Here is an 11,386-nt window from a genome sequence, read left to right on the forward strand (position 1 = left end):
GGGGGGAAGAAGGGGGAGGGAGGCAAGGCACTAGGGAGAAATACCGAAGGGGCTGGGGAGGAGGAGGGGGATTCAGGGGACAACTGGAAATGACACACAGCCCTTCCCAGCCCCTTCCCTGTAAAAGATGGGAGGACTAAGGAAAGACAGAATAGTGATGTTAGGAAGACAAGTGGGAAAAGAGAAAGGGAGGTGGTAATGAGACAGCCCTTCCTGAGCACCCCAGTCCCAGTATGGCAGGACCCACTAATTTCAGGGGTTCTTACTGCCTTCAAAACACCTCCCTTCCCCTTCTCCACTGCTCCCAGCCAGATTCCTTTCCCCCAACTCTCTCCCAAATCCGGAGTGCTCAGACTCCAAGTGTACCTGGCTATTTTAGAGAAGGCAGAGAGAAGGGTGGTTTCTATCCTGAACTGCAAGAGGCAGAGACTCCTGCATCCTGCTACCTCTTTCCTCAAGAAACAGTCCGGATTATTTACTTACAGTGCAGATGTCCCCATCCTCCTCTGTTCAGAGGTATTGGAGAAGCTGAGGGGGTTTTTAGAAGCCTGACCAGCAGGACATCTCCCCTTCCATTTGACCCAATGACTCAAGAAGGGATCCCCTCGATACCCTTCCCCACTGTCTTTTAGTCTCCTCACCCCACCCCACCCCCACACACACACAGACACACACACTTCTGCTTCCAGGGCAGAAAGGAGTGAATTGGTTTTAGTTCTTTCCTTTGCCTCCACACCCATAACCTGGACTCAGAGATCCAAGACATACCATTTGGTGACACTGGTGACCATCCCTGCTCCAGGGATGAGAGGGTGTGTGGTGGTATGGGGATGTACATCCTGAATATGTCTATTCCAGGTAAGGCCTTAGGATATTCTGGACAAAGCACTGACCAGGAGCACTGATATGGGTTCTCAGTTCTAATAAGCTGTTGGCTCATGGTCAAGTTCTCTGTCACTGTGAACCTCAGGTTTCCTGTCTGGAAAATGGGGTGTTTGAACTAGATGCTATATCAGGTCCCTTTCAGATCTGATAGTGTCTGATTCTGCTTTACTAAATGTGGAGGTTTCAGAATACTGAGATATATTATATGGAGAAGGCTGGAAGGCTGTGTCCCAAGAGATCTCACAAGCAACACTTGCCAACCACTGATAGGAATGTGCGCCCGGGCTTTGCAAGATTCAAAGCTGGATCTTTTAAGTATTTGTTTGTGACGACAAAGGTTACTATTTACTAAAGTATAAAGCGATAATGCATAAATATCTATTTACCACAAAAATTTAACCATCACTCATACTGAAAACTCATGTTTATATGTCCAATACATTCTCTCCCTGAAGCCAAGTCAGCATATCAATGTATAAATGCACAGTGACATAACTGGAGGATTTGTATCTTTAATGGCATCTGGCCATTCCCGATAAGGAGTCATGCCAATGGGTCCAGAAAACTCTTCTTGGCAACAATTCTCTACCCCCACCTCTAAGCTACCGGCAGCCTTGCCAATGCTCCTGGACTTCTCTAAATCTGATGGCTAAAGCACTCTTTCCAGGACGGTGCTTGGAACACCTCTGCCCATGTGGGCCTCAGAGACTCTTCCTTTACTAGGTTTTCATTGCTGACCCCTCTTCCGGTTGACACATTGTTTATTTAAATGTTAATATTTTCAACTAGGTTATAGCCAAGACCTGCTGGCAGGAAGCCATTTCTTCTCTTCAAGGTGACTTTGTATACTCTGAGACACTGATACATTACTCGCTAAAATAAAAATCTTTTTTTTTTTGGTGGCTGGCCAGTACAGGGATCCAAACCCTGAACCTTGGTGTTGTAACACCACAGTCTAATCAACTGAGCTAACCAGCCAGCCACAAATCTTGTACTCTTAGAAGGAAAGTTTGTATATATTTTTCTAAGTTCTGAGGGAAGACATAATCTTTTTTCCCAGGTGTCACAGCCCCCTGTACCTCACTAGCCACTCCTTCGGTCTCCTTTGCTGGGTTCATTAACATTAGAGTTCTGGGGGCTCCATCCTGGGCCCTTCCTTTCTACGCACTTTCTTCTTGCTCACCTCTGGCAGTCCCACGACTTTAATATCATCTATATGCTAATAATTCTCATATTTATATCTCCAGTCCAGACCTTTCATCAAGCCCAAACTCAAAATCTCTATCTGCCTCTTCAACATCACAAGAATATCTAATACGCATATCAATCTGGGGCAGCTAGAATTCCCAAGCCAGTAGCCTCCAGCCTGAAGTAGACACCTCCCTTTACCACAATGTTGTTTCAAATGATTCTGTGCCATGATGTGAAAAAAGGCTGAGAAGCACTGATCTGTGGAAGCTCCCTAACTGGCTCTGACCACAGCCTGCCTCCAACACCAGTTTTATTTCTGCTCCAAAACAACCCGTCCACCTGGAATGAGCTGTTGCTTCATCTTTGCCTGGGAAGCTTTTACCCCTTCCTTTAAGATTAAATTCAGGTATCACTTTTTTCCTGGGAAGTTTTCCTGGGCTTTCATGTCAGGTTAGATACTTCCTCATGCTCTCAAAATATTTTGTTTCATTAACCATCACTTATCTGTCAGTTTTGACAGCAGAACTGCCTTGCTTATCTTGCATCCTCAGCTGCCACCAGCACAGAACCTTTGTAGACACCATACATGTTAAATCAATGAGAATGATGCAAGAAGACAATAGAGGGCCAGGTTCACCTTCTCCTGCCTAGAGTTTAGGGAATTTCATGGTTATATAGCTGAAGAGGAAGCTTCCAGAAAGTGGTTACATAACAAGACTAACAAAGAAAAAAAGGCCTTCAGATTTGGTCCACTGAAGTCTCTGAGCTCAGATTTAAACGTGATGGAAATTAGGATTGAAAGAACTGAGGATGAGGAAAAAAACAGGGAAGATAGAATATCCTTATCTGAGATGTCTGGTTGTAAAGAACAGAAGAATGAACATTTATTCTGTCCCAATTTACTTGTTTTAACTTTGGCAATTCTGTAAGACATTTATATGAGGGGTCTTCCAAAAGTTCATGAAAAGATTCATATGATCTTTTAATTCTATTTTTCCATGAACTTTTTGAAGTACCCTCATGGTTCCAAACAAAAACCACACAGTATACTCAGAGAAACCTAACTTCCCTCCATATCTCCTCCCTCCTCCCAGTAGTATCAATTTCCATTCATTTTTGGTTTATCTTTCCATTTTTAAATATTAGCAAATACATGTATGTGCCACCTCTCAGATAGGTTGGCACGTTATACATATACACTATACACTGTATTTTCTTTACATAATATAACCTGGAGATCTCTCAACAGGATGTAGTGATCTTTCTCATTCTTTTTTACAGATGCACAGTACTCTATTGTGTAGATTTACCAGTTTACTCAACCAGTCCCTTATTGACGGATATGAGTTGTTTCCAATCTAGTGTTTTTACAAATAGTGCTGCAATGAATAGCTTTGTGCATTACTTCATTTTTTTCCAACTGAAACGTAATTGACTGTACATATCTGTTACTTCATATTTTTTGCTAGCATATCTTCAGGGACTTTACTTCTGCTCTCACTTCAATACAATAATCCTCTGCCATAGACACTGGGTACCCATCTTATAAACTAGAAGATAAATTAGCTCTGTGTAAGGACACAATTGCTCTAGTGCACAGCTGAATCCATCAACTGCAACAACACATTACAGAATAAGCCTGTAAAATGTGGAGTAAACACTCTTGCACCTACCTTACCATTCCTCTCCCAACGCCCTGCCATCTCTTCTTAGAGAAAGAGAAAAGTTACTTTGCTAAGGAAAACACCATAAAGAATAAACAAGGAGTTTAGTTTTATTTGCTCTGTATATTTGCAAAACACTTAGGACCAACGACAAGGAAAAAAAAAGCAAAACCTCCTGTGAAGAAAATTACATAAAAAAGGGGGATAGGCGCTGAGAGGAAATAGTGCCCTAGCCCCAAGGAGCTACAGCAACCCTCATTGGTCCAAGAAATGGAAAAGATACTGGGAAGATATAACAGGAAGAAGAATGAGAATTTACTGAGGGAGAGGACCCCGAAGTGGGCCACGAGGGGGAACCGGAGGCCGGGGAGTGGGTCTGGGTGGAGGAAGGGGCCCCCGCTGGTAGCCATAGGGTGGGGGTCGTGGAGGGCCAGTGTATCCATGAGGGGGCATCAGCGGAGGAGGTCCACGCATACCATGTGGAGGCATAGGACCTGGGTGACCTGCAAGAAAAGAAAGAAAAGTTAGAAAAAGTGAAAAACAGGAGAGAGTTGATGTTGGGAGATGATAGGGAGACAGTAAGAAATATAAAGAAATGTAAAGATGTAAAAGAAAGAGCATAGGACAAGGGCTGTGACAAAGGAAGCTATAAGAATATGATATGTGAGAATGAGGGAGTTGGCTAAAGCCTACTCACCCATGGGAGATCCAAACGGAGGCCCTCGGGGGGGCATGCCCATTGGAGGAGGTCCAGGATGAGGCATTCCAGGTGGTGGTCGTGGTGGTGGCTGCCCCCCAGAGCCTGGGGGCCCAGCATGGGGGTGTCCCAAGCCATGAGGGCCATGGTGGGCCAGTTGCATCTGAGACATTCCTATGAAAATAAGACAGACACAAGGAGAAAGGAGACAAAAGGAAAGTAGGGAAAAAGGTAAAGAAAATGGAGAAAGGAAAAGAGCAAAATGAGAAAGTGACATCAGAAAGAGAAGGGTATGAAAAATAAGTCTGGTAAAAAGTGCCCCTATCCATGACCTCATTCCAACAGTACAAACCAACCAACCACTCAATCCACTCCTCCCTTATTCACTTCACTTGCTCCTTGCACAATCTAGGCACTGTAATAGTGATGCAAAAGTTTTAACAAGTAGAGTGATTACCCTGTTGATATGATTTGGGAAGGTGGCAGACATACTGTCTGAGCAAAGATCTAATTCTAAACGATGAATAAGAATTTTTCAGGATAACGGAATGGGAATAGACCATCCCAGGCAGAAAGATTAGCATGTGCAAATCATAGATGTGTCAAACAGTACAGTATGTTCCAGGAAATACCAGTAACTCAGTAATCAGGAGCAACAGGCAGTTATGGGAGTGATGGGCAAGGGCCAGATCATGAAAAGCCTTGAATGCTATGGTAACAAGTTTGGGTTTTACTCTGTAGTTAAAAGGGAACAACAGAAGAATTCTGAACAAGGGTATGTGAACATCTATGTTTTAGAAAAATTACTCTGTTGGGCTAGCCTGTGGCTCACTTGGGAGAGTGTGGTGCTGACAACACCAAATAAAGGGATCCCCTTACTGGTCATCTTTAAAAAAAAAAAAAGAAAGAAAGAAAAATTAGTCTGTGATAACAGATCAAAGGTACAGAAAACTGATGTCAAAGTGACAGGAGATTACTACAATAAATTAAATGTGAAATAATGAGGGAATGGCAGTGGGGACAGATGTCAGAGATATTAATAAAACTTGGTATTAAGAGTGGGGTGATAGGGAATAGTCAAATATAGCTCACAGATTTATGACTTAAGCACCTAAAAACAGAGAATACTAGAAGAAGAATAGGTTTAAAAGGGAGGGGTAGAAAAGTGGAGCTGTCCACTAAGCAGTAGGATTAAGGGTCTGGATTGTTAACAACCATGGACTAGAGATACAGATCCAGGAGGCATCAGTGTATATGTAATTAAAACTATGGATATATGCAGAAAAGAGAATCAAGCACAAAAATCTAGGCACAAGAAGTGAAAAAGCTGATCAAAGTGGCTGAGATTAAGGAGTCCAAGACAGGTGGAAGATCCAGAAAACCAGAAACAAAAAGAGACAAGAATTTCAAACAGGTAGACATGGGTAGTTTCAAGTACAGCAGAGGTCAAACCAAGTAAGAAGCAGAAGTGTCCCCTAGATTTGGCAATTAGGTCACTGCTTTGCAGTGGAATCAGAGGAGAGAATAGAAGTAAAAGTCAAGGAGACAAAAAATAGCAAGTATAGACCACTCTTGAGAAAAATTTAAATAAAAAATGGAGAAGGTGGTAGTTGTTAAAGTAAACAGAATAAAGTATTTTAAGTTTGTTTTTATAAAAGAATGTCTGAAGAAAATGAGAGCTCTGTGACTGTTACTGTTGAGAAACAAAGGGCAGCAGGATGAGTGGTGATAGAGCCCTCCACCAAGCTCATCCCTCCCATTACCAGCAAAGAACACCTACCTGGATGGGGCATCCCACCTGGTGGGAACGGGTGAGGATGTGAGTGTCCATGACCAGGATGTCCAGTCCCTGGGGTTCCTGCTGATGGGGGGCCATGTCCTCCAGCCCCGGGAGGCATAGGTGGAGGGGGCATGGCTGGGGGTATACCAGGAGGGAGGGCTCCAGGAGGCGGCACTGGGGGTGGGAAGGAGCCAGGAGGAGGCATGCCTATACAAGAAATGGAAGAAGGAAAAGTTCATGGTAATGAAGAGAGAATATCGTTAAAGAGCCTGTCCCAGTCTATCCTCTCCAGGCAGGGTAAGCTTCTCCCACCCTCTAAAGTTAAAAACAATGTTACACAATTCAAACAAATTCAGCTTCCTGGAGAAACCCAACGACTTCCTTCAGCACTACCATCGCCCACCCCCAATTCTCTTCTCATCACCCGCTGCTGAGTAACTCAATGTCCCCCCTTTTCATGTTCTTTTCTCTTCTTCCTGCCCCTTCCACCACCCAACCCCAAGACAGACATATTTTGAATGAAAAACTCTACCTGGTGGAGGAAGCCCAGACCCCAATGATGATACCACAGGATTGGGGGCAGAGGGTGGAGGAGGTGCATCTGCAAACAGCTGATGTGGGCGGTCAGCCTGGGAGAGTGGGTTCTGGGCTGCCAGAAGCCGTTCGGCTGCTGAGCCATGGCGCTCACCCTTGGAGTCCTTCTTGAAGGCGTAAGACACAGTGATAGGGCGGTTACAGAGGTACTGCCCATTCATGGCCTCAATTGCTGCATCCGAAGCATCAAACGAAGCAAAATTAATAAAGGCATATCCCTTGGAGTTGCCTGTGTCAGGGTCCCGCATAATCTTAGGGGTTTGTAAGATGACGCCAAAGGCGCTAAAAGTATCATAAAGCAGCTTCTCATCAATTTCAGGGTCCAGGTTCCCAATGAAAATGTTGGCCCCTACATCCAGGTTTTTATTATGAGCTGATGCCTTGTTCACCCGTATTGGCTTCCCATAGAGTTTGATCATGTTCATGATCTTAATGGCATAGTCAGCATCTTCCTCACTCAAGAATTCAACAAAGCCATAGCCTGGGGAAGTGAAGAAGAGGAGGTTAAGTGAAGAGATTCAAAATGGGGTATAACTCACCCACCCTCTAATCACAAAGAAAAAGAAATAATAACCTCACTTCATTTGAGAATGGTTCCAGAAACAAACAGTGAACTAAGACGTAAGAGAGAAATCTTTAGATTGCTCATTCCAAAACAGTCACGGATACTGTTGGGAGCCTCCAGGAGTAGTTTGCCTCAATATATAAATCCTGCCTTGTACTCACCTTGGTGCTGGCCAGTGACTCTATCCTTTGGCATGTGGGTGTTGACTACTGGTCCTGCCTGGAGAAACAGTTCCCACAGCAGTGGTTCGCTAACCTTCTCATCCAGCCCCCCCACGTACACGGTGGCATCTGGAGGAGGACGCAGGAGATTAGGGCAGGGGTGAGATTATGACAGGAGAGAAGGAGGTGACGGGAACATGACGATGGAACCCAGGCGGGCGAGTTGGGGGTAGGGATGGGGGCAGGAGCCAAAAGAAAAAGACGTTAGATTAAGTCCTTAAACCTCCCTCTTCCCAGGACCTAGAGAATCTTCTGAAGTCCAATTTAGAGTTCTGCTGCAAATTGTGTGTCTCGGTGGAATTTTTTTTTTTTTTTAACTGGGAAGGCAGCAGGGGATTGGACATAGAAGCATCACACCTACAGGCCTCAGCCTGCACCCGGCCACCTCGACCCCAGCAGGCACCGGGGCTGGTCTCGCGCCCTCCGGGGGGAGTTCCAATCTTCCGCCCTGGCGGCGTCTCTCCTGGCCCTAGTCAAGGCCTCCCAGACCCCCTGGGCTCATTCCGGATTCGTCCCCTCCAGTTACCCTGGTTCCGCTCGGAGATGGGCCCGGCAGCCATGGCGAATGAACTCCCGCCGTCTCCAAGCAGCGGCTCCGCCTCCTGGCCTCGCTCACTACTTCCACTTCCGGGGCGAAGGCGGGCTGCCGGTGGGCGGAGCCACGCGGAGGAGGAGTCGGAGGTGGCCGCGGCCATCTTAGGAGCCGCTGAATTTTGCCGCGGCTCAAGCCGCAGAGTACTTGGGACTTTGTTCTTTCCCCGAGGTTCTAGTGCGAGCGGTTATGGTGAAGAGGGCAGGACGGAAACGCTCAGACCTTCTGAAAGCAGTGCTAGACGCCAAAGAATTACACTGCTCCCAAACGTATATTCGAAAGCTAAAAGAACAAAACTTTATAGCCGAGTGATCCTTTTGTTACTGTGCTGAGGAACCCCCGACCCAAGGATTCGGCTGCCTTCGAGCGCGGAGGCAACCCTCCATCCCGGCCTGCAGCCTTCGTACAGATTTGACCTCACAGCCCTGGCCTGGGCTCGAGGTATTTCATTTTCCCTCAGGAGAGGAGACTGCGGAATGTCTGAGCTGGAGTGACGTCTGAGCTTGCTCAGTAGTTATTGCATAGGGGCTTGAGGGGATCTGAGGCTCCGAGGTGGGCTGTGACCAAAGCTGCGAGGTGGCTGGGACTGAAGCCAAGAGACCTCAGTCTCAGGCTCCAGAACACACTCCGGCCCCAACAACAACAACATCTTGATGTCCTCTTGCCCCATCTAACTTTTAACGGGAGAGAGAAAAAGAGAACCCTTTACCCACATTGCATGTGAATTGTGCAGAGCCTCATCTGACCCAATTCCCTTATTTCCTTAGCAATAATATGGTGGGTGCCTTTCGCTCTTGAGTCACACCCACCCCCCACCCACCACTCGTTGCTACCTAAGATCCTTTATTCAAACACAAGAAACAATGCCAACAAGGTGTATAAATATTGTGCTTTAATGAGCTCCTTAAATAGAAATGCCACTACAAAAATATACAGTTAGAATTCTGAGACAGGGTGTCTCCCATATCCACCTCATTCCCATAGAAGACTATAAGGGAAGAAATAAAAATTGGAGTTAAGCAGCAAAGAGGGGGTGAGAATGAGGTCTTTAGGCCCCCTTGTTGGGACTGCTGAACAGCGAATCTGATCTCACAATTTAACAGCAGGTTACCCAAAAGGGACAGAATTGCCCTTAAAAAAAAAAAAAGCGATTACATTCTGGATTGTTTTTGTTTCTCAGTTCTGTCTGTTTGCTTTTTGGTGGCTGGCCAGTAAGGGGATCTGAACCCTTGACCTTGTGTTAAAGGCAGTGCTCTAACCAACTGAGCTAACCCTCTGCCGCTTAATTCTTCAAATCACAGGAAAAAAAAATATATCTTCAGGAACCTAACAAGACAGGAAGAGTTGGAGAAGATTAGCACCACTATCTGCAATGGAAACTGAAGTCTCCTAAGTGAACTTGTTTAAGGGCTGGAGTATGAAAGCTGAGGGAGCAAGGCCAGATATGAAAAATAGAATTAGAACCCTCCCTCATCCCAGATCTCCCTCCACCCTGCCTTCGTGAATGCCAGCAATTTCAACGGGATTGGGAGAGAATGGTATTTGAATCTCTTTTCTTGGAGTGATCCTCAGGAGATATTCTTGGTGTCCATTTCCTTAATAGCTCCTGAAGATGGGATAGCTCATCCTGGAGGCCAGAGACTGTGGGAGCTGAGAGGCCCATCTGGAAAGGGGGCAAAGAGGGGCAGAGAGGAATATTATTGCAGCTCTAGCCCTCTGCTTCTAAGATCTATTCGCTACTTCTGGTGTCTTTAATTCTCTTTCCCTAACTATGCCCTAAATTACACTTAATCTAAACTCCAAGTAGTTCCTCCCGTCCCCCGCCTTTGTACGCCCAAGCCTTCCCAGTTTGATATCAACAGGAATGGTACTTCACTTCACAGTACCCCCAGCCCCTTGCCTTTCTAGCTCCTGTTCATCAGGTCCAGCAGTCAAGCCCTTTCTCCCACTCCCAATCCCTGTTTTCCTTTCTCACCTGGACCTCAAGCCTTCCCCTCAGGTAGCAGCGTCTCCAGAGCCTGATCTGGGGTCCCAGATATCCAGGCAGCAGCAGCCCTGGAGGTAAAGGGCAAGCTCCCCAATGTGAGGGAAGCCCCCACTCCTGGTCAGCCAGACTTTCAGAGGAGATAGCAGGTCGAGGGAGCCAACGAGAAGAGACTGCCAGGAGGGAGTGACTATCTCGCCAAGGACAGAGCTGATTCAGTGGGGTCAGGGCCCCTCTAGAGAAGAGCCACACAGAACTGGGGGGTCCAGGAACCATGAAGCTTGGCTAAAGGTGAAAGGGAAACCAACTGGTAACTGAGAAACGAGATAACCCCAATTTCCCACATCTGGGTCAGGAAGGGGTGTCCAGCTGCCACCCACTCATTGCCCTAGTGACTAAAACTACAAGCCTCATTCTCAGAACTCTTCTGCTCTCATTAGGCTTCACCTAATCAGTCTCAGGACTGATTAAAGTTGATTTTAAGGAAACTTGCAAAATGAGACAGGAAAACTAATAAACAGAAATGAGGAAGACAAAAAGGATGCCCTCTGTGGTAGTCTAGGACTTCAGTCTTCCTGGGGATAGGGACTACTAGTGACAGCTGCAGAAGATGGGTGGGGTAGTTTACCCTGATGAACTCACTGTCTTTCTACCTCTCCCCATCTAGTAGCATGAGCCTGTAGGAAAGTTAAGGCAATTTAGGAAGTTTAGACACCTCACCTGCTGTTTAGGGAGCCAGGAGCCTGGGCAGTACTCTGGATCATAGCCAGGATTATGGAACTGTAGTATCTGTTCATTGCTGTAGCGTAAATCCCAGTCCCAGACAGACAGCTGTAGGTTAACAGAGTTCCCAGCTGAGGGCTGCGAGTACTCTGGAGTGTAGACTTGTGTATAGGAGTTGAACTGGACAGAGGAAGCAAGAAAATGGATGGTTACACACACGCAAAAATATAATCCTCCCAGATCTAGAGACAAAAGCATAAAACTCACCTCTTATTCCAGGAACCAGATGTAGGGCAAAAGTCTAGTCCTGCGAGTGAGTGTCAACCCCCCCCCCCCCCCGCACTGCCCCCCAAACTCCAATCTCACTTCCTATAAAACAAATCAAGACTAAACTTCAGAAAGTATTTCTCAGGGGCCGGCCTGTGGCTCACTCGGTAGAGTGCGGTGCTGATAACACCAAGTCCACGGGTTCAGATCCCTATATAGGGAT

The 11,386-nt window shown here is 46.2% G+C and overlaps 2 protein-coding genes across 4 annotated transcripts in view; both read right to left on the minus strand.

The window, feature by feature from the left end:
- Positions 1–3,825: 3,825 nt before the first annotated feature.
- Positions 3,826–8,202, minus strand: SF3B4 (splicing factor 3b, subunit 4, 49kDa). Its single transcript, XM_008585578.1, has 6 exons — positions 8,124–8,202; positions 7,538–7,666; positions 6,750–7,292; positions 6,218–6,424; positions 4,438–4,611; positions 3,826–4,243 (listed from the first exon to the last, which is right to left on the minus strand). Exons 1-6 carry the CDS (start codon positions 8,155–8,157, stop codon positions 4,056–4,058), a joined length of 1,275 nt encoding a protein of 424 aa, XP_008583800.1. The 5' UTR covers positions 8,158–8,202; the 3' UTR covers positions 3,826–4,055.
- A 1,186-nt stretch (positions 8,203–9,388) lies between these two features.
- MTMR11 (myotubularin related protein 11) overlaps positions 9,389–11,386 on the minus strand; it is a 7,712-nt gene continuing 5,714 nt past the window's right edge. For all 3 annotated transcript variants that reach the window (XM_008585579.1, XM_008585580.1, XM_008585581.1), the window contains 3 exons: positions 10,894–11,076; positions 10,165–10,458; positions 9,389–9,852 (listed from right to left, as the gene is read on the minus strand). In XM_008585579.1, coding sequence (XP_008583801.1) covers positions 9,706–9,852; positions 10,165–10,458; positions 10,894–11,076 — 624 coding nt within the window. In that variant the 3' untranslated portion in view covers positions 9,389–9,705. The remainder of the gene's footprint in view (positions 9,853–10,164; positions 10,459–10,893; positions 11,077–11,386) is intronic.

Source organism: Galeopterus variegatus, unplaced genomic scaffold (genome assembly GCF_000696425.1).
Source record: "Galeopterus variegatus unplaced genomic scaffold, G_variegatus-3.0.2 Scaffold3622, whole genome shotgun sequence".
Lineage (NCBI taxonomy): Eukaryota > Metazoa > Chordata > Mammalia > Dermoptera > Cynocephalidae > Galeopterus > Galeopterus variegatus.

Excerpts from the sequence above, each read along its gene's own strand:
- SF3B4 (XM_008585578.1), bottom strand. The coding sequence starts at position 8,157 with ATGGCTGCCGGGCCCATCTCCGAGCGGAACCAGG. Across the intron at positions 7,293-7,537 it reads AGTCACTGGCCAGCACCAAG|GCTATGGCTTTGTTGAATTC; the intron begins GTGAGTACAAGG and ends TCACTTCCCCAG. Across the intron at positions 6,425-6,749 it reads GTCTGGGCTTCCTCCACCAG|GCATGCCTCCTCCTGGCTCC; the intron begins GTAGAGTTTTTC and ends TTTCTTGTATAG.